At 38.0% G+C, this 23,216-nt stretch overlaps 1 protein-coding gene across 2 annotated transcripts in view; it reads left to right on the top strand.

Moving 5' to 3' along the window:
• The first annotated feature begins 1,077 nt into the window (after positions 1–1,077).
• UNC5C (unc-5 netrin receptor C) overlaps positions 1,078–23,216 on the top strand; it is a 368,757-nt gene continuing 346,618 nt past the window's right edge. The window contains exon 1 of one of the 2 annotated variants that reach the window (XM_036914075.2): positions 1,078–2,789. In XM_036914075.2, the coding sequence (XP_036769970.2) occupies positions 2,666–2,789 (124 nt within the window). In that variant the 5' untranslated portion in view covers positions 1,078–2,665. The remainder of the gene's footprint in view (positions 2,790–23,216) is intronic. The other variant, XM_036914076.2, reaches the window with a different exon arrangement.

Genomic DNA, 23,216 nt, shown 5'->3' with positions numbered 1-23,216 from the left:
GTTTGGGCTCTCTGTTAAACGCTGGGGATGAAGTGATGAGCAAGGCAAAGTTTCTGCCTTGAAAAGAGTCACGTTCTAGTGAGAAAAGATAGGCAATAAAATTGTAAACGAGGAAACAAAAACTTTTAGATGTTGTTAATATAATAGTGAGTGCACGTGGGGTTTTCTTAGTATCTCAACCCCTATCCTTCTTGGAAAAATCATAAACACAAATATGCAATATAATCATAACCCCTTCTGGTGCCATCATTCCCAAAACAAGTGACAGGTTATGGGTTGCCTTGGGGCATTGTCCAACACAGTGGCCATTAGCCATGTGGTTATTAAAAACTAAATTAATGACTGCATAAAAATAAAAGTACCCAATTAACACTAGCCACAGTGCAAGTGCTCAGTAGCTACATGTGTCTAAGGACTACCATTCTGGAGAGCATTGATGTGCACATGTTTCTCATTGCAGAAAGTTCTATTGGACAGAACTAATGTAGTGGCCATGCCGTTGATGCGAATCTTTCATTAATGGTGAGAATCACAGCTAATAATTTTATGTGTCAGGCATTTCACATATGTTTAACTTGTTTATTTCTCATAAAACCCTATAGAAGAGAGTTACTGCTAGTAAACCTCTCTTACAGATTAGGAAATTGAGGCACCTAGCTTTATTGTTCAAGATCTGTCAGCTAGTAAGAAGAAATGCTAAGAATTAAACTCAGTGCGATGTCAGAGTATCATGATATTTTGGCATGGGGAAGCTGAAGAGGTTGAAGAAGAGATTTTAGTATGGCAGTCAGCACCTCCAGAGAAATAAAAAATGGCCAGACTTGTCAAGGTCTTTGCCAAGTGTGACCTTTTTGGGTCTATCAGATTCATCCAAGACAGGTCTCCTTGGCTAGAGGCTCAGAAGCAGCTTGGCAGGCAGAGTCATGGAACGCTAGAACTGAAAAAGACCTTTGAAACCACCTAATAAACTATTTCACAGTTGAAGAAACTGAGACATGCAGTTTACCTAACCTGTTCAGGAAAACAAAGTGAGTTATGTCCACAGCCAAGGTTAGACCAGTAGCCTCCTGCCTGAGTATGTGTGTATACACATTCCCCCTTTGATACTATAAGCTTAAAATTCCTTGATATATTATTTTTTATTAATTTAGAAGTGTACTAATCTTGGGAAGTGGTTTTCTTCTTTCCAGAATGTTGGCTGTGCCAGTGTGTATTGACATTTTAATCATCCACTTTCCTTTTGTCTAGCCTTTCTGCATTTCATCCAACCACTCTTAGGTTCCTCCTTCATCATTACAACAGGGATTCACAAACTAGTCACCCAGATGATCCTTTCCTGAAATAAGGTACAATATTCACAGCAGTTTGAGTTCTTACACCACAGGGAATTTGGAAAACATGTCACGGGTTCCACCATCACTGAGTATGTACATATTTTGTTGTGCATTGTTTCTGGGAGTTTCTCCCGGCATCAGATGTCATCTCACTACCCTTTACAGACTCAATCAACCTTGCCAGCCACCAGGATGCACGCAAATAAAGCCGTGTTGAAGAATGAATTCTCCTTGGGCTTTTAGTTTCTGTTCCCCTACAGAGAGGTCATAGACACCTAGAGCATAAAGCAGTCTGAGTGGCGCTGACAGCCCCAAGATTGCAGTGGGTTGGGGCACTGCAAAAGCTTCATGCCTTCTTTCCCATCACGCAGGACTTCACCTCGAGCCCTTACGCCGCTTAATTTAATCGCAAGACCCAAAGTCATAGGGCGAGTCCAGTCCTAGGGAGCCTGGCTCGGGCTTTGCCGGAGCCTTGGAGAAGCTGGTAGGCGGCGGGCTGCGCTCCAGTGGCCCAGCCGAGGCCCGGGGCACGCCCGCGGCGCGCCCGGGGTGCGGGAGGCAGGCGTGCTCCCACGCCCGCAGCCGCCTCTTCCTCACGCCCCTCTCGCCGCGCTCGCCCCGCTTCCGCGAGTAAACCACCCGCGAGGCTCCGCCGCCCGCGCCGGGCGCGCAGCTTTCGCCAATCCTCGCTTACATAACGCGGGCGGGCGCGCTCCCGCCGCCGCCACCCGGAGCGGAGTTGGGCTGCGCTCTCCACGCCTTGGCGCTCCCGTGTGCCCCACTCTGGGAGGTGACCCGCCTCAGCCAGGCGGCAGTGGTAGCCGGGACGTCTCTCCTCCGCCGGCGTGAGGACGCGGGGACTGGAGACGGGAGCGCCTCACTGCGCCGAACTCCCTCCCTCCGCTCTCTCCTCCTCCCACGTCTCGCTTTCTCCCCGTCACCCCCACCCCCAGCCTGCGTGCGTTCGGCCCCGGCTCTGGGACCCGGAGCAGTCCAGGCTCTGCGCGCGGCGGAGCTGCGGCTGCTCCTGCTGCTGCGGCGAGCGGCGCGGTAGCCGCCCAGCGCCTCCCCGGACTTCCTAAGTGGGGGCAGAGCCGCCGCTCCCGAGCCACCAGTTAGAAGGCACAGGGAAAGGGACCTACAAACTCCTCCTCAGCGTTTCCTCTCCACCCCCTTTTGGCTCTGCCCTTGGAGAAAGTGGAGTGTGGCGTCTGGTTACCATTATTTCTTTGCACTGATCCGAGGTGCCCGGATTCAACTGCTTCCCTGTGGAGCTTAACGCTGTTTGCGCGCCTCTGTGTGCGGTTCCGCCCGGCACACCTCTGCCGACGATGAGGAACGGGCTACGGGCGACGGCGGCCCGCTGCGGACTGGGACTGGGATACGTGCTGCAGACGCTGGTGCTGCCCGCCCTGGCTCTCCTCAGCGCCAGCGGCACCGGCTCGGCCGCTCAAGGTAAGGGGGTCCGCCGGGCTCCGCGGCCGCCTCGCCTCGCTCCTCCCTTCCCTCCTTCCCGATTCTCCTGGCTTCCTTAATCCGCCTCGTTGCTCTCCACTGGAAGTCACTTCCACTTTCCCAACTAGTCAAGAAGCTTTGGTTATTATTTTTCATCTATCTGACGAGATGGGTATGGATGAACCGGGGACGCACCCGGTGTGGACAAGCATCTGTCTCTGGGCATGTGGGCTGGGCGCCTTGGGTGTCTTGCACTTTCTGCTGCACACGCTCGCGTTGTTCCATATTGTACGCGCAGGTTTGGAGAAACCCACGGTGCCGGTGCCTGTGTGCGTGCCATACATGCACGCTGATGCGCAGAGGCTCCCCGCGCTGTGCCACGTCTGGGGCCACGGGATCTTCAGTGAGTCTCTGAGCAAGCCAGGCGCTGAAGGGCGCCCAGTTAACGAAATGTGCCCTTTACCGCCGAGGACACACAGCACCGGTGCCCCTGCGCTGCTGCTCGGGGCACCGTGGAGAGACCCGTCCCAGACCCGCGACCCAGCCTTCAGCAGGCCCTGAGGTGTGCGCGCGTCCGCCCTCAAACCCTTTCCGCGTTTCCCTCCCAGAGGGCGTCCGAGAAACTTAAAACCCCAGAGCTCTCGGGAAATGGACTGGTCGTTCAAAACCAACCCGAAACTCCCTGGGGTAAACGTCCAGTTTATAACTCTGACATTTTAATTTAACGTGTCTGAGCCTTCAAATAAGCTAAATAAGTAATCAGGAGCCCTGGGTAAAAGCGAGGTTGGGAGGAGAGCGGCCAGAAGTTGAGGGTGGGTAAGGTAGGAGGGGGAGGCACGGGGCTGATAGCCCAGCTCCCTTGCCCCCCGAGTTTGAGGTGGTAGGCGTAGCGCCCACCTTTCCGAGCCCGGGAAGGTGGGTGGAATGGAGGAGAGGAAAGAGCCAGCGCTGCCTCCCCCTTTGGGCTACCTGGGCTCCCAACCTTCTGCCAAGACGAGCGCCCACCTGGGTCTTTTCACCCAGTTCTGTGGTAGTGCCTGGCTTCAGGGCAAGTGGCTTTTTTTCTCCTGAGGTGGGGGTAGGAGTGGGTGTGGAAGAAGCTTACGTATCAATCGGAGGTAATTCAGGGATCCCATCATCTCGGTTACACATCTTTCTAAATTTGGAGAGCAGAGGAGATGTGGCGACAGCCTCACCCGCTGGGCGATGCGCAGACCCTGGAGGTTCCCGACAACGTCCCCGGGATCTGCTAAGGCTCTAGGGGCGAGTGCGTTGGGAGGGGAGGGGAGCGCTGGACGTAGGCGAGTGGGGTCCGGGTAGGGAGGTAAGTGATTAGCAAGATTTGTGAATTAGCCATAGCTACTTTGGGAGTAAATTTTCTTGCTGCCTAGCTCAATGGCCATGTTCATAAATCCTTCCCTTCTTGCCAGATGCCTCCCGTTCCCTGAGGTTGTGCCCTGGTTTTCTTATGCATACTTCCAGAGCTCCTCTGTCCGTTTCACGAAAGATTATCCATTGAGATCAGATCAACTTCTTGTCGGTTTTTTCAAACTGCTAAGAGGTTCTCAGGACTGCATCCGAGAGTGCTTGGGGGTGGGTGTTTGGAACTCGGAAGTGTGCAACCTGATGAATAGTCGTGGAACCCAATGCTTGACTCCCTGTGGAATTCGCTCGCTGTTACTGGGTGCACAAAGGACTAAGCCACAGGGTGGGGTGGGTGGGAGGCTGGGAGAAGGACTAGACGGTGAGAGAACTGTTTGGGAGAAGGACAAGTCCCCAAAGATGCCGAACAGGGAGGCACAGGATCCCTGCTGAGAGCTTACCACAGCCAAAGTAAAGACTAGGAAGAAAAAGAATCAATAAAGATAAGCAAACAGGAGATTTCAAGTGGTTAATATGGATAGAAGAAGGGAGAAGGAATTAAAAGAAAAATATGCCCAAGATAGACTGAGCTTTTGCCACTTGCACTTTTTCTTTTTATACACCAGGCAAGCCAAAGACTGAGGATTGAACCTGCTCTTCTGATCTCAAGTGGAAAAATAAAATCTATTTTCTTGGGCATGTGCATTTCAGTGCTTCTGTTCTCTATTTAGCTTTAGTTCCGTCAGTTACTGGTGAATAAACTATTTATGTTTGAATCTGTGGTCTTTGAAAGACACTATTCCACCACTTTTATCTTTGTTATGCTCCATGTTCCAGGATACCAGCTCTTCCTGTGTTGTCAGTTAGGTATCAAAATTGTAGAAAGCACCGAACTCTGCTATCAGCTACTATCATCTACTATCACCCTCACTGCAGTCCACTTCCCCGTGTGTTTACTACAGGCCCGCTATTACACACTTCTCAGAACCACTTTTAAAATGGTCTGTCAGATCATCTCTTTTCTCTTCCCTCTTTGGGCTAAAACATAGGGAAATAAAAGATGATCTTGCTCCTTCAAGGTATGATTTCCATGTGCTCAGGACTTAAAGATGGGAATGAACTATTTTTATGAGTGGAATTACACATGCAATTAAGATGAGAAAGTTAATTTAAGCACTTTACAATGTGGATGAAATTTTCATTCTGTTGTTAGAGAAGTACTAGAGAAATTAGAAGTTTTAGAAAATATGTATCTTCCAAGATAGCCAAGAAAACAACAGATGTTTAAAATTTAAAAATAATAGTAATAATGGTACATGCGAGTGTACTTCATTTAGTGACTGTGGTTTAAAGAAAGACAGCAGTCATTTTAAACAAGAGATTCTCTAGGCTTTAGGCAACAACTTTCTCCTTTCTGGCTATGCCCTAATTGTTTCATTCAGGATTGCTGGGAACTCCTTGCTCCAGGGAATTTGTGGTGTTTCTGACTTCCAAGAATGATTTTACTAGGAAAAGAGAGAGAGAGAGATTGTGTGTGTGTGTGTGTGTGTGTGTGTGTGTGTGTGTGTGTGTGTGTGTGTGTGTGTGTGTGTGAGCAGTGTGCTTCAGAATTAGTGTCCTCTGTTTTATAAATGCATTTTATTTCTGGACTACACAGCATTGATATTCTGCTTATCTAGCACCAACTAGTGTTATGAATGTTAAAACCACCTAAGAACAGAAAATGACTGATGATGCTAACCATATTGGATAATTCTCTATTTTTGTAGGTTAATTTATAATGCTTTTTAAAACAATATATTTCTTCCTACAAAAAAGTAAAAATTATTATGCATTTATGCATTTTGATGTGGCATAGACAGTTGGTATGAGAGGTGACTGAATTTCATTACAATTATACCATGTATTTTTCAAATCTTAGGAGCAGAGTAAATTCATAACTTCACATTTGAAATTTTCAATAAGAAAATGTAAGCTAGCTTAACCTTTGTTTAAAAAATAATTTCATGTATTTTAGCTTAGGGAATACTTAAAAGGTTTGAGAGAACAAACTTATCAAGCACTTGCAAAGAATGAAGAACCATTAGATTGCTAACGTTTGTTGACTCCTCGCCTTCTGTGTTCTGGATACTGGGGATTCAGAGTTCAACAAGACAGGGTCCTTAAGCATCTCCTATTGTAGTTTGGGAGCTGATTGTTTTGATCAAAACTCACACTGATCTTTTTTAAGCAAACCACCTAAGGACATGAAGGAGGCAGGAGCTCTACTAGGCAAGCCCTCTTAGCTTATTTAGAATTATAGTTGAGACTTAAAGATAACTGTCCTGTAATATATTCCAGGTTCTCTAATTAGCACAAACAGCGAGAGTTTGTTCTATTAGGCCCTAACTGTGTTTAGCACTTTTCTGATTTAGGTTATGGCTTTGCTGGAGCAGCAGAGGGAGTCACTCTCAGAAGAAGCATTAAAATTACAGGCTGCAACCTCTTCAGGAGGATAATGAGGAAAGTAGTGGGGGCAGGGATTGAGCCAGCGCTCTTGCCTTGCAGTTTTAGCCTACATCTTTTTTAGTTTGACTTTTGTGTTTGTGTCACTTCAAAACAAGCCTGTTTACTTTTCCCCACGAGTTTTAAACCTATTAGTTCATTTGGTAGTGTGGGCTATTAGAAGTTAAATTCTTACAGTTATTGTGTGCTTATTAGGTCCCAGACTGTGTGACCTAATATTTGCTGCAAACACAGAGTTAAAGACAATAGTTTCAGAGCTCAAGGAAGACAGGCTTACAAGCATATAATTATAATTGACTTTCTGAAATATAACAGTGGGCATAGTTCTAGTGCTTTCTGCATTTAAATATCTGAAGATGGTAAACTTAAGTCAGGCTGAGGTTCTTGTGTGAGTGATGGTGGGGTTTCCAAAATTTCTGCACAGAGGAATTTAAGGGTGGCAGTTTGGTTGGAAGTGGGATGTTTTTATGCTAGGTTTGCATTGCAAATGTCTCACTTATATTAAATCTCAGTTAGATTTAATAAATAATAGGTCTGGCTTTGAGGAGGTAAAGCTAATGGTGTTAAAGGTATGTGCCCCTTCTACCAGTTAGCTTAATGGTTATCAATGTCTCATAATCCTGCCACTGCCACCTCCTAGCTGTGTTATTTAGCTTCCCTGTGCCTCAGTTTCCTAAACGTAAAATGAGGATAATGTATCCTGTAAGTTATGAGGAGAGTGAATGAATTAATACGTGTAAAGTATTTAGAGCAGTGCCTGGCCCATGCAAACTAAAAATTATTCTTTGGCTTCCAACTCTGTATACCAGTAGCGAAGAAATCTGGAAGTTAAAAGGAACTAAAGGTCAGTAGTTTTGACCTCAGTGTGGGGATGCTGCAAACACTGCTTCCCCCAAAGCAGCACATGTTGCTGTCTGAGGAGATGCTCCACAGTGTATTACTGCAAACTCCTGGGCAGTGCATGGTTCTTTGAGCAGCTTGTAGGAAGCTCTTTCCTTTCTTAGACCTATTTCTTCCTTTTTGGTCTCTCTGGGAAAATTAATCTAATAACAGGTCTAAAAATGCAGGTTAAGTCCTGACTATAAGTTCTACTCTTTTTATCTTTACAATGAATATTGAAAGATAACTTTTCATAAATCTATAAACACTTTTTTGGAAAAAAATTAAGCCAAGTCCTAGGTTTTCAGATAAAGGTTTGGGGAAAATCAGCCCTTTATACAAATGTTGATACTTTTTCTTAAAAAAAAAGAAAAAGGACACAAATGTATAAAGAACACAGTTGAATACATGTTAAAACAACCCAAAGAAACATAAAAAACTAGGTTGACTTGAAGGCAAGGCAAATTTACCAGGATTTTCATATATTTAAATTATATTTGCAATAGAAAGTTTTGTATCAGAAGTTAGAACAGCATGGATAATCTAGATGACATATATTTTGAAAGTTTCACATTTACTTTTAGTTGTTTAATGGTTTTTATCCCCATGTTTAATGCAAATTTTGTTTTCTGGCAAACACTTATGATAAAACTAGAGATTTCTTTTTTTTTATGTCACTTAGAGTTAAGACAGATCTCTCTCCTACAGTATTTGCATTCTGTTTTTATTTTTCATTGCTTAGTCTGCACTTAAAGAACCCCAAATTTCTCTTTCTTTTTTTAACCTAACTTCTTAAAGCCTATGGACTCTTCTTTGATTTCATATTTTGTCTGGATTTGTTATTGCTTATGTCTTTGTGAAGGAAGGCTATGTGACTCTGAGACCTTGGTATTATCCCAGTATAACTTGGTTCAAAATGTTTGAACTAGAACAGAGACTCACAGAAATTCAGCATGATTTTTTTATGCAGCTTTTTTGAAGTAGAGTCAGTTTACCTTGAGCAGTATTAAAATACTACTGTCCCCTTTTTTCTAGCTCTTAAAAAGAAATCCAGTAACTGAATAACTTACAGTTTCTCTTATTTTAAGTATTTGCCACCTCCAAATTTATGTGGATTTTAATAAAAATACACATTACACTAACCATTTTATGAGCTAACAAGATAGAGATACTGAACTTTTTTATACTTTCTACCTATAGAACTCTCAGAAGAATTTCCGCCTTTACATGAAAACACAAAATATGTATTATGTTGCAAATATTTGGATTCTTTATAAACAAAATATTAGAAAATATTTTTCTATAATTCCAGAATTAAAAAAAAAGTTTTGGGTTGAAGTTATGTTTTCTCATTTTGAGCATTCCTGCCCCCACAAAAGAAGCTGCTCCCTTAGGAGGGAGGTTTGGAAATACACAGACTGTCTGTCTCCAGATTTTAGAGGAACTTAAAACCTATCTGGCCTTCTACATCGGTTCATAGTGTTAAAGTTACTGTGACATTGATTAAACTGAAGTTATACTTTGGAAAAGTGAGCTATAGGTTTGAAAGTGCCAAATATGAAGATATTTTCCCTTGTGTCAGTATGCCTTTTATTAGCATGCAGTGAGTCAAAAGTGCTTTGTGTGGCAAAAGTGAAGTCTTAACATCCGAAAACTCCAGTGTTCTGGGAATACCCTCTTTTAATTAAATAACTAACCATATTTCATTGCAGTGTGGTAGTGGAAGGAAAGCGAGGGGAGCCAGGTGAGATGTCATTATATTGATGCGTCTTTTTAGAGTTCTTATTTTAAATATGAGGGCTCAAAATAATGTTAACAGATGATATTGATTAATCAAATTTAACTACAGAGTTACCAGTTTTACTTATTTTAAAATGTGAGTGTAGGGGGTTTTACCTTCATTAATCATTGCCGTTTGGATCCTGTGGCTAGTTTCATTTCTCAGCAATTATGAGAGCCATAAAAATGCCTCATGTAGATGAACATGTATTATCTCCTGTTCTAACTAAGGATGTTAAACAACAGAAACTCCCTCAGCACATTTAACAAGTTTATTGATGAAGACTAACATTTCTCAGTTTTAGTAAATGTCTTAATTGATTATTTAATTGTGGACTGCCTGAACTCAACTATAATTCATCTTCTTCTCTGTTTTTTTCTGTCTAGAAGGCAAATCTGGTATATGAACATTTCTTCCCAATAAAAACAGATTAGTACTGGCATATTAAAATGCATTTGCAGCCCAGTTATATAGGCAGATATGTCCAGGAATGAAAATGCAGGTGGTTTCCAAAACTCAAGAAAACTAGTGTATATAACATCATATAAAAGAGCAATATAGAAACTACATATACTATTTGCATAGAAAAGTAAAATTTTAAATTAATTCATAATGTACATTCACTTATATAATAGAAGTTTAGCATAATATGATAGGTCATATGTAGTAATGTCCACTTACAATTACAAGCATAGTGAATTACATTCAAGTATAAAATTAAAGTTAAAGGGAGCAATTTTGGACCACTCTACTCTGTATGAATTCACAAGTTTATTTTACTTGAATTCAAACTGAACATTTAAAATCATTTTAATATAGTTTTGGAATTTTAAGAAACTAAAAAATTCCTTTCAAGAGCCAAATCAAGAATAGTCTTGAACAAATGGTATTCTCTAGCTTTTACAGAGTTTAAAATGATAGTGACAAAAGGACTGTTTTAGTATATGTGATTTTCAGAGACCTGTGTTATATCAAATCCAAGCCAAACAAATAATCAAATTAGTACCACAACAAAAACTTTATGATTGGGAAGATATAGTAAAGAATGGTCATTTCATTTTGAGCACTGTGTGAAATATGTTGACATTTGAATTTACCTTTTGATAAAGAGAAAATGTTATTTTATCTTCCATTTAATAAAGACTTTGCCAGATACACACATTGTAGCCACCCAGTGGAAGTGCTCAAGTTTCGCAGGCAGCTAACTTGAAGCCATTCTAAATAAAACAGTAATTATGTTGCCTGTCATTTTCTGTAGCAACTTTCCTTCTTCCTTCTGGATCTCCATAAGCTGATGAAAGAGTATAAGCTTTAAAATGTGTTAGGGATCAATTTCAAGGATTGAAAGAGCCTAAGACATTTCCCTCTCAGCCTACCACAGCCATCAGCAACAGAGCATGCAGCTTGGTGGAAAACAGATGCCTACTTCAGTAAATGTTCTCAGAAGCTGAGGACAAACAGACATGTTCAAATGATTTATTATTCGTGCTACCCGGAATAGAGACCTAAGATCAGTATTTCATCATATTATTCCACAGGCCCTCTCACGTGAAACTTTTATCTAAATTAGAGTCTTGTTCTGCACCTATTTCAAATAACATAGCAAAAGAATTTGAAAAGTATTTTAAAGGTGTATACATGAAAGAAGTTATGTTTGGACTTAAGTGGGACCTATTTGGGCAGGGTGTGCTTGTTTGAGAAACCTAGTGGTATACTGATATATAGTATCTGATAATATAATTAATTTTTCATAAAATGCAATGTCATTTCCTGAGCCACTCTGTTAAATATTGTCACAATTAGTGATACCAACCTTGTATCTTAAATTGCAACATAAGAAGTACAGTAGCATTCTTAGAATTATATAGGCGCTCATAGGGACAATTGTTCCACAGAAGAATTTGGTTAAATGCAGTTTTATCTATAATTATAGTACATTTATAAAAGCATTGCCAATATTTTTCTCTACATATTGTCAAAACAGATTTTTATTTTTGTTTAGATTTACACACAGACCCCACATGCATATATAGAATTAAAAGGACCACAGTGAAGAAAGTTTTAGTTTCCTTACTACAACATAATAAAAAAAATAGAAGGATGACTAGGAAAAGTTTTAACAATTGGTATGTTTTCCCAGTAGAGATGGAGTTAATCATTTTATTGGATTTATTAGAAATGATGATAACATGAGAGGTACACATGTCATTTTTTATTGAATTAAATATCTATGGAGTTATTTCCTAGGAGGATATTTCCAATCAGGCTCTTAACAAAATGAAGAGTACTAGGAGTAGACAAAAATAGTTCAGTAATTCCCTACAAGTATATATATGCTTGCATAAACTGTGTGTGTGTGTGTGTATGTGTGTCTGTAACTTTTTTTTGTATTATGAGAGTTCATTTTTAAACAGCCTTGGCAATATTCTTAAAAAAAAGCAGAACCCATCAAAATATGAAAACAAAACTTTTTCACTTGTAAAACAAATTTATAAAGATAATCATTAGTAGGTAATTGGATTTAATCACTGGTTTCTAGCTGAAAAATGACATTCTACTTTTCTGCAAAAAATGCCTTGCTTTCTTGCTCTCTGGTGGTAAGTCACACGTAGTGTACAATAGGGATGCCTCTGCCCTGGTAGTGTAGGGGCTTATCTGATAGAAAAATGTTTCCTCCAATCCTCCAAGTGACAGAGACTGGGGAATCTCCACTTTAACCTGCTTATTCCAAACGTGGAGAACTGCTGTTGCTTCCTATACAACAGATATGATTTGTTGTCCAAAGGAGAGCACTGACTTTCATGCATGACTTGGTAGACTCCTTCAGCCGCATGTGCGACTCCTCTCCCGGTACCCTCCGGAACGGACATCATTTCCCTGGTAAGCAGCCTGAGGTAACCTTTGCTGTGGGCTGATTGAAGGACAGGTTAGTTATGGTTTTATTTCCTGAAGTCAGTGATTTAGTTCAACTTCTTAATCAAATAGGGATTTAGGTTTCTAGGTTGTGGAATATTTGATTTTCTTGGACTCCCTCAGATGCTTTCTTACCAGCTTTCTCCATTACATCCATTGAACACTTACTTAAATGAACAAAAATAATGTTAATTGAGGGGGGGAAAAGGTTGTTACTAATGAGAAAATATACAGAATATACAGAATTTCATTCCAGAGAGAGGAGTAATACACTTTCTTTGCTTATATTCAATGTGTTAAATGCAGGTTGATACATAAATATTTTTATGATACGTCAATATAGAAATGTATATTAATTATTGCCATACATTACCACATCACTTGGCAGTTCTGATTTTAAAAGACGCAAATAAATTCTGGGGTTCAGAAAATTGCTTTGCAAGTTCGTTGTCACATGTATCTTACATTCATGGATGATATGGGGTTCTCATAGCAAAATACGTAGTACTCTGCTAAGAATGCAAAGTAAATAATAATGCCTCACAAAGTTTTGTGATTACAAGTCTAAATGCTAATGAGAGTGGTTTCCTGTTTAATGCTGAATTGCAAGGTTAAAAAGAGGGTCTTAATGATAACAGCAGATTCCAGAGTCCTTGAGTTTGCTTTGCATTCATGACAGTCACTAAATTAGGGAAAGGAATGTTCCAACAACACACTTGAGGAAAAGTGATTTTTATAGAAAGGAGCCATTTCTGCTAATAGCCAGTAACTGCATGTAACCCCGCTGACATTAAAAGTCCATTAGCTAAGTCCAGTTTAAATAGCAGCTGATGCAGTGTCAGCTAAACGTACACTGGAATTTTTTCATATAATGCAGTAATAGCAGTTCTATAATTTTTTTCTAAAGTACATACATTAAGTAAAACAAATGTCATCTGCTAGTTGTAGGGCTGCTGATAAACAGGCAGAGATTTGAGATGAAACAAAAGTAACAGTCTATATAACAAGAAGATAATGGTAGTGATGGTTTTAAAAGGGAGTGCTTGAGAAAAATCATATGGAGGAGCTTAAACTGACATCCAGAAAGAGTTGTTTCCATAGAAGCACACATTAGTGTGTACTACTTTGAGATACTCATCTAAAGAGAAGTGATTTTGTACTATGAGCCTCAGTGTTTAGTTTTTCTGTGTGTTTTGAAACAGGAAGCCCCCTCAGACACTGTCATGTGGGGGAAACACAAGGTGATTAAAAAAAGAGAGCAAGTGAAAAAGTGAAAACAGAGGTTAACTTCAGATGTTACGATTTAAGGTGATTACTATGGGAATATTTTTGAAAGCAATGTTGCTTTGCAATGCCTCAATGAAATCAAAGGTTATAATAACAATATTTTTTCCAACTCCCCCACCAATTTTTCCATCTTTTGAATATCTTCCAATCTCCATTTTAATCATCTGAAAGACCAAAAGTTTTCCTGAACATTATATGAGAATCCGAGAATCTTCAATAAGTCATCTTAATGAATTCTCTTAAGTCAGTGTTCTTTAACTGAGACCATTGTGGAAACAAAGTGTAAGTGTTGCTCAGTAATCTAATGTGTGAGTTGAGGACAAGGCAGTAATTAATCAGTGGCTGTCGTCCTTACACCACTATCTGGTGTTATGAGAACCTACACGGTGACCCCCACCCCCGACCCTGCTATTATCAGACCATTAGTGAGACCTTGTACAGGCAACAACGGGGAGCCCTGCTTAAGCTTACAAGCCCAATCACTTGGGTGAATGTTTTGTGCATATTTTCACAATGGTCACGTAAACTCTCATTCCACTTTCTAGTACTTAGAATTATTTATCATTCTAACCCAAGAACTCATTTGCAAGTCAAACTGAGATATCACATCTTTTATTTATTTATTTTAAAATTAAGTCAATTTTCTTTATATAATTAAAAAAAACTCACATAACTGCATTACTTGAAAAAGAAAAAAGAAAAGGTAAAGAACTACTATTTGATCATAATGAGGTGGCAGAGACCCCCGTTTTATGTTCACAGATTTTTAATACTAGCATTTCTTAAAATCAAGAAGTGCTGTTGGGTGCTGTTAACTATTTTAATTCAGTTCAGGCCACTGTAAAGACTTGTTTTGAATGAAGTGGAGGTTTACATGGACGGAGTTTATGCAATTAAATTCCTAACCAAAATCCCATTTACTAACATATTGCATGAGGGGCTTGATGAATAATCTGGTCTTTAGTATGTAACTCAGATATTAATAACAGATGGAAATATGCCTCAGTTCCACCAGTAGGCTTTGATTTTTAAATTCTAAAACCACTTTATTTTTTTTGAGAGTAAAACATCTGTTAAAAGGGATATTTTCCGTATGTTTTTCCTTTTAGATTGCATAAAACTTAATTCTATGAAAAAGAATGTCATTGTATTTGACCACACATTAAATTTGTACACATCTATGAACTAGTATTATGAAATTAAATTATGTTGAAAATAACAAGATAATGCTAGACTGGTTGAACTAGGACAATTATTATATTAGAGTTTAGGGAAAATTAGTTTTTATAGTTTTTAGAAAAATTTTTCTAATACTTTTTAGAAAAAATTATTCTGCAATGTTAATAAGCTCTTAAAGTGTATCTTTTTTGTCTGAAGAATTACATTTTTAAAAAATTTGAGTAAATACAATATATAGTATGGTTTGGTGCTAAATGGAATTTCTGTTTGGAAAAATTTTCTTAAAATAATATTTTATAATATCCATTCTTTAATGTGATTATCATGCCTGTGTTTGTAATAGGGAGTGGTTTTAGATTTCTTTTTATTTTTTTAGATTTTTTTTACCATTTCCTTTTTTCTACTATCAGGGAGTTAAAAACATTAGGTGTATGCACGTGTGTGGATATGATCATTCCTGACATAGGAAATTGGTCAAACTTTATTGAAAAAGTATTGATATCTACAACCAAGAGTATTCCAGGGACAACTGTGCTAGGGAAATACTAATGCCAGCCTTTATTTAAGTCTCCTGGTGAAGGTGAATAAACTGCTGAACTTAAGGCTTGCGAACACAAGTTCACACTCTCTTAGTTATACTCCACATTTGCAAGTAAAATATCAGAATAATAATAGTATTTACAACATACATTGTGAGGATTAACAGTATAATCTAAAGTGAAGAAATGAGAATAATGTCTGGTTCCAGAGAAGCACTTAATGCACATTAACGATTGCCCTCACTGATGCTATTGTATTTTCATTATGTAAGACTATCTTATACAATGATTTTCAACTGTCACTACTATGAAAATAACTAAATATGTCACAAGAATGAGAGAATTGCCCTCACTTGGGGGTACTATTGGTAGAAAATGCCAACGAACTAACATACTGTCAAAGTAAAAATTTTTAAATAAATTGGTAGATTTTAATATCACATTTTTATACCTTGTTAAGTTATGAAGTTATATTGAGTATTAATGCTGTTTGTAAAGTCAACACGTATTTGTTTCATTTTTACGGACAAGCAAATTTAGATGATTTCTTTTTTCCTGTGCCAATTTTTAATCTAGAGTATAGTCCATTAAAACTAGTATCTAATAAGTGAAAAAATCAATTTATGCTTTTCTTCACTATAGCTGCCTATACTTGTAAAAAGAAATTTAAGTAAAGGTTGAAAAAAAAATAACAAATTATTTACTTTTTGCTAACATTTAAATTCTTTCTTGAGGAATAGAAGCAACTTTCCTCATTTATATCTGAAAGTTTAACACACCAAAAGAACTACTGATCCTAGGATAGAAGCAAAAATTTTTAAACTGAAATTTCCAGGCAAAGTACAAATTCTTACATATGCAAGGGGCTTGTTATCATACAGGCAAAAAGGGAAATTAATTAGATAACAAGCTGTTAAATACATTTTTTGTAACTGATATATCCTGCATTCAATAAAGCATTTTTCTAATGGATTCGTTCATGACAAAAGTGTAGCTGAACTCTGCAGTTTCTCAAAGACATACGTGTGTTATTTATGATATATATAAGAGAAGGGGGAACAATTTACAGAACATAGTTCACTTGAAAAGTTTTCTAGCATCTAGTTTCTATATTAATAAAATGGAAGTGTACCATTGCTTAAGTAACAACTTTATTTTGAAAAACGTGATATGGAAAATGCTTTTAGCTACAAACAATATTCAGTATTATATTTTTCAGTTTCCTGTGACATTAAATAAAGCCTTTTGTTCATTTTATATTCTTTAAAATGCTTCATTGTAAAATTAAAACGACAAAGCATAAAAATGTTTTTCCTCAAAATGTTCCAATTTTAGAGGAATAATGTAACCTGAACATTTGTAACCCAAAATAATGCAATTGTGGACCATTAACGAACAAAATGTAATGGATGCATTAACTAACTAGATAACAAGGATAACTCATTCACCACACTCAAACCCTGCCCACACAGGAAACACTTCAAATACGCTGATTCCTTCATCATTTTCTTTGTCCAAAAAGCAAAACTTACCACTTTTATTTTTTAACCCCAGCCCTCTTACCCCACTTCTCCAAGTGAAGTGTTGTAGAAAACATCTGCATTTTTAAAGGCAAATTAGTAAGAACTCTGGAATCAACAGTGTGGTTTAGTTCCTACATAATTATACAAACCCTTTATCTTTCTAGGAACTTATTCTGTGTGAAGAACCCAACAGAAGTAACCTAGAATGTTTTTAACGATTTGTTAAACTGCTTATTTTGGGTTTTATATTGTATATAACATTTGGTTTGTAGTAGGCTTGTTTTGAAGATTTCCAGGGGATCAAACCACAACTACTAAAAAGAGGAGACTTTTTATAGTACTTATAACCCCTTCTAGGCTGTACCTTTTACTTTCTGTTGTTTGCTTTTTTTAGTAAAGTCAAGCTTCTTGAAATTCTAATTTCTGAACATTATATTGTCTTAGTTAAGTTCTGTTGTGTGATTACTGAGGGTTTTTTTTAAATAGATACAAACAATATCTATTTTGTGCCAAAATGTGTGTGTGTTTGCTATTATTTTGTTGAGGGGGACAAGAAAACAATTTAGAAAGCCAAGTTGTTCAACAAATAAAAAATTAAATTGTCTCATAGAGTCCCATATATTTGGATGTTCAACCCTCTAATGGTGTTGTATTAGAAAAGACAACATATATTACCTAAAATCTTTTCAGGCATGTCCATTTCTCCCAGCTGCATCACTGAAGAGGTTTCTTTTCTGGTCCTGCCCCCGCCCTCCTCTGTTCTCCACACAGAAGCCAGGCAAATCCTAACATCATCAGTAAACCTATTTTTCTTAAAACCATTTTGTGCCTTTCCATTGCACCTAGAATCAGATCTGAACTTCTTTGCATTGCTGACAGATCTATTTGCTTTTACATCTCTGTTCATTCCTGGAACACCTCTGTAGTTATAGTCTCCTCAGACCATCTCTCCCAAATGTGGCACAGGATGTTTCAGTGCAACCCAAAGCCTGGACATCCTTCAGCACTTTTTAGCAAGCTGGCAGTGAGTGAGCATGGCAGCTCACACTCTTTCCTTGGCTGTAAACAAGTGTTCATTCCTCCTGTTCCATCCCTTACTGCTGGCTGCCTTCAGCTTCATCTTTACATCTTCGTTTAGCTCATGATTCCTCACCAAGCTACCTTTCACACCCAACTGTAACACCCTTTTCTTTTCCCTGTGTCCCCAGCTAGCATGTCAGCATGAGGAGGGCAGGGACCATGTTCAGTGTGGAATCTCGAGCATGTGATAGAGTGCTGGGTATGCACAGTCGGCATGTGATATGGAGCTCCTGTATGTCGTTGGGTGAATGCACATTTTGTTCATGCATAAGTTACATGACATAGAGGGGCTTTGGAATACTCATGATGTTGGAGTTATGGAAACTTCCCAGGTCCTCTTCATCACCCACTTTTGAGAGCTATGGACAGAGTGAGCTGAATATGAAGCTGTAGATGGAAATTGAGGACAGTCTGAGGAGTAAAAGTTCACTCTTAGATTCTGCCTATAAGGCTTTATCTCCTAACCCTTCCTTCAGATATCTATTCTTAATTTCAGATTGCCTTCCTTGTAATTTGGGGCTATTAAATGGTGAAGACCTTGCGTTCTTTTATAAGTGAAGGAAATGTATCTTAGACAATTGGTGGGTAAGAAATGTGAGTGCAGTTGGACTTTAACTAGTTTGGTCAAATTACCTAAACACAGAATAGAGAGTTAAAAAAGATCTACAAGTCAAACAGCACCCCACTTCCCCACCATGGAGCCTTTCTGATTATTCAATTGTAGAATTCCATCATATGGAATACTGCTAAAATAAATTGATTTTCTAATAGTTGATGAAATTGTTTTGTATTAGGACTATTTTGTCAAAAATTACCCAATAGAATATTTTTTTCTTATTTCTCTCCACTATAAAGTAAACAAGTAAGTCTCTTGCAGAGTATGTCTTAACTCTGTTCACGATGCTATAACAAAATACCACAGACTGGGTGGCTTATAAATAACAGAAGTTTATTTCTCACAGTTCTGGAGGCTGGGAGCACAAGATCAAGGCCCCAGGTCACATGGGTAAGGACTCAGGAATGGTTCTTAGATAGTCGTCTTCTCTCTCTGTCCTTAGTTGGCAGAAGAGGTAAGGGATCTCTGCAGCGTCTCTTTTATAATACCACTAATCCCATTGATGAAGGCTCTGCCCTCATGATCTAAGGAGCTTCCAAAGGTCCCACCTTCTAATGTTCATCATCAATGAGGGTCAGTGTTTCAACATACAAATTTGCAGGAGATACAAATGTTGCACAAAATTTTACCTTTCAGTGATAACATTTTCAATTTTCACTGTTTTCTAAAAGAATATTATCATTGTTTCTAAACAGTATAATAGCATGAATATGAGATGATGGGCAGGAGTTTGTGGTGGGAGGTGGGCAGAGTGGCACAGAGTCGAGAAAAATAAGTTTGTTTGAGAATGCATATTAAATCTGGTTGTTTCCTTATAATTGACTGTCATCTGAAAGTTATTTTGTCAGGACCACAGCCTATCACCTTTGGGCAGGATATTTCATAGTTTAGACTAGGAAATAGTATAGTGAAATATATAATCATAAAGCATTATTGAGTCAGATATACTTGCAGGCACTTTTAAGGTGAACAGAATATGTTATGGATTGTACTACATTGCCAGCAAAGAGGAAATTATAACAAGTAACTGCTTTTTTTTGTTGTTGTTAAGACTTGAGTAAACACAGAGCCAACTTGACCTGAACAAACCACAGAGAGCTATGCAGTGGCCTTGAGCTGCTGGTTGTACTCAAGCAGCCTGAATTCTGCCTTGACATAAAGCAGAGGAAGTGTTTAGGAGACAGACCTGTAATTATCAGCAGCAGGTGCCCATAATGGCATGCTAGAGAAATGTTTAAAGAGGCAATATTACTTTAGGAAAGAATTCAAGACTGACAATTTAGACCAAAAGTCGTCTAAATAAAAACTGGCTCAAGAGCAGTATTAAAAGGATATTTCTTTGGAAACAAGAGACAACTGCAATGAAGTCCTTTTTTCCATATTAACCTCTTATTCCATATGCCTAAATATTATCAAGATGTGAAGTCTATAACAACACTTGACTCCAATTTCAAAAGAAGGGATGATTTAACAGCAGGAGACATTTTGGTTATTAAAAGGTTTATTTATGGTATAAACAAAAACTTCACTCTTTGTTTTAGTAAGTGTACTTATTACAATATACCACATGATAAATTGAATGAATAAAATATTCGTTTTTTTCCAATGAATTTTCATTGTTTTAAAGAACACCAAATGATTTCATAATCATATATGACCAGAAGTTTTTATTTCATTTACATAAGTAAACAATCTTCTCCATTGTAATGTTTAAGTTGGAGAATATAAAAACTGCTTCATGGAACCTTGAACTTTCAAATACATTTTTAAATTTTACTAGTTTACTTACATTAATTTATTGGACATTTGTTAGTTTTTGCAAAAAATTTTACCTTTCAGTAATAACATTTTCAATTTTCACTGTTTTCTAAAAGAATATCATCATTGTTTCTAAATGGTACTTAGAAAGAGTAATGATCCATACAGTACAGTATATACAAGAAAAACTTGTAATCAAGTTAAAAATATTAAATGTAGATTTATAATGCCAGCTCCCCTTTAAGAAATGCACTTAGCTAAGTTGTTTCGATAGTAAACTATTATTTCAATATTTTTCCTTAATCCTAAACTATACACCAAAGGCTGTGGTTTATATTAACTTACAGGAGATTTTGTTATGTGAGGCAATAATAAAATAAAGAAGCCCAACAAAATGTAATTGCTTGGGTAGTTTTTTTTTACATTTTTTAATGGAGAATTTTCTTTTTCTCTTACATTTTCGTTCTTTTCCAAGTAACAAAACTGACTTTTTGCTGTTGTTTTGGGAGTGAATGAGCCCCATGGAACTGAACATTTTCTGATGGAGAGCGCAGTCACGATGTATCTGTATGACCCCCTCCACTTTCACATGTGCTTAGCATGTATTTTGAGGAATATTTGTTTTCCTGCCTAATGCAAATCATATATTTTTCACTATGAAAACAAGTGGCTCAATCAGTTGTTCATTGCCTGTGCCAGAAATACCTTCAGGTCCCACAGTAGTTGTACATCAAGATCTTGCTCTACTTAGAAGGAAGACATGAGATTTATTCTGGAAATTTACCAGGGCACACCAGCTCTCAAAAATGTGAAGGAAAAGATTTCTGTAGCTAAACTGAAATAAACTTAAGTCACATTTGATGCATTATGCTTAAGATAACTCCATCTAAAAATATATATAAGTTGTGCAGGATGTCAGTCGTTCAAAGTGGACACCAAATACGGAAGAGAGAGATGTAAGAATTACCTAAAAACAGATGGATTAAAGAGGGGAATGATATTTTTATGATTTTTAATTTATTTGCATATTTTGACTAATTTGGAGTTCTTTTTCTTCAGATTCAGTTAAGTAAATTGAAGGCTGACATAGAGCGCATGTTTTTATAGGCGTAACAAAGCATCCAAATAGTTGCCTGCATTCTCACCAGTGAAATTTAAAATTCACATGGAAAGAGATGGTTAGGACTGGTAGAATGGAAGTTAGAATAGATTTGTGTTTTAACATGTAATGTATTCTATCAAACCACTGTTCAGTTGAGCTTTTCTTAATAGCAAAGAAATGCAGCACATCTGAGATTAATTCAATTTAGGAAGTATTAATTGCTATATCTCATAGAGATAAATGAGTACAACATATATTTTACCTATCTTTTAACATATCTTGTTAGGAAGATAAAATACGTAAAACTTCAAGATGGCACATCGACATGACAAAATAAGTAAAAATATTGTGAAAGAGATAAAAGGAGTGAGAAATGTGATTTGGCACTAGAACTCTCTGCTGGGATAAACCCTTAGCTCATTTTGAGAAAGGAGTAAAGCCACATCTGTCACTTAACTCAGAGGCCACTGGAAATGTTTTGTTATGGTTGTGCAGGACTCTATTCGCTCTTCACCTCTTCTCATTTTCTTCTTCCAGTTTTGAGAGCAATTCTTCGCTCTGGCTCCTCCTATTAATAGCTATCCTCCTGTTATCTTGCCTTGAGGTGAGGCATTGCCTTGAGTAGCTCCTTGCCTTTGCTCTCTCGAGGCTACATTGCATTTCTTTGGTCTCTAATCCAAATTTAGCAGTTTTATTACACACTCTGCATTTGAGCTGCTTTGGGCCAGATGTTACCACATCTCTCAGCCGCAGAGTGTGCATTTGTCAAGTTGTGCAGGTTTGTTGTCTCCTTTTTCACACAATTTTTACATGTTTTAAAACATGTTTGGATATTAAGTAATGGTCTCCTTGGTGCTCTGATGTTTTTAAAGTGATGTCAGTGCTTGAAGGTAGAGGATTGCTGTGTTAGATATTTCCCCTTCTCTTTAAAGAATCTATGAAGGGGAGAGGGACCTGGTGTGTGAATCTCCATGGGTGGGACAATGGGAAGAGTTAGGCATAAGCGATCTGTAGAACTACTTCAAGCACAATCGTAGAAACTTCTGTAACTAACAAATTCATCAGGTGACTTTGAGTGGAAAGGGCCAGAGGGATGTGTATGAACAATTCTGAAAGCTAGGTTTTAAATTCAAAACAGAAAAATGTTTTGCCTAACATCTTTCACAAGGAAGTTTGAAAACATACATAATTGATATTATATTAATTTTAAATTTGATAATGCAATTATTACATTATTGTCCTTATTCCTTAGTTCTCCCTTTAGTAAAGGCTTGTAAAATTTTCTCTTTGCCTCTTGTCATTTGGAGAAACTAAGAATATTACTAGGGTAAACAGTGTAATGATGCCAATGAATATTTCTGAAGCTCTGGTATTTTCCTATTTTAGAAATGTGAAAACAAAAATGTGGGAATTATGTGGGAGAAGAGTGTAAAGTGAGTTTGTGGTATAGTGTCACAGTCACGCACATGGAAAAACCTCATTAAAAGTTTCTGAAATGATTGGATTAAAAATAATATAGATAAGAAAACTTCATTTTAAATTAAGACTAAATTTAAACTTAATTTTAAATTAAAAACAAAATTAAGGTTTTCCCATATTCTCTCAAAGGAAGTCTTCATAACTCTTCACAAATGCCATTTTTCTCATTTGGCCCACTAATTATAAGTCTTTGAAAATAGACGATACATTTTTCTGAATATATATGAAAATAATCACAAAATCAAATATGAATGCTTTACTATGTTAAATGTATATACACAGAAATACATATTGATGCTGATATCTCTGTAGAATACCAGCTCGAAGACCATGAAGAAAGTTACAGAAGCTGAGAGCTTCTCTTGATTTAAAAATTTTTAAACTTAAAATTTTAATTTTTTTTAAACTTTAAAATTTTAAATTTT

This window comes from Manis pentadactyla, chromosome 5, assembly GCF_030020395.1.
Source record: "Manis pentadactyla isolate mManPen7 chromosome 5, mManPen7.hap1, whole genome shotgun sequence".
In the NCBI taxonomy this organism is placed as follows: domain Eukaryota; kingdom Metazoa; phylum Chordata; class Mammalia; order Pholidota; family Manidae; genus Manis; species Manis pentadactyla.
This window is presented reverse-complemented; position numbering and strand designations above follow the sequence as displayed.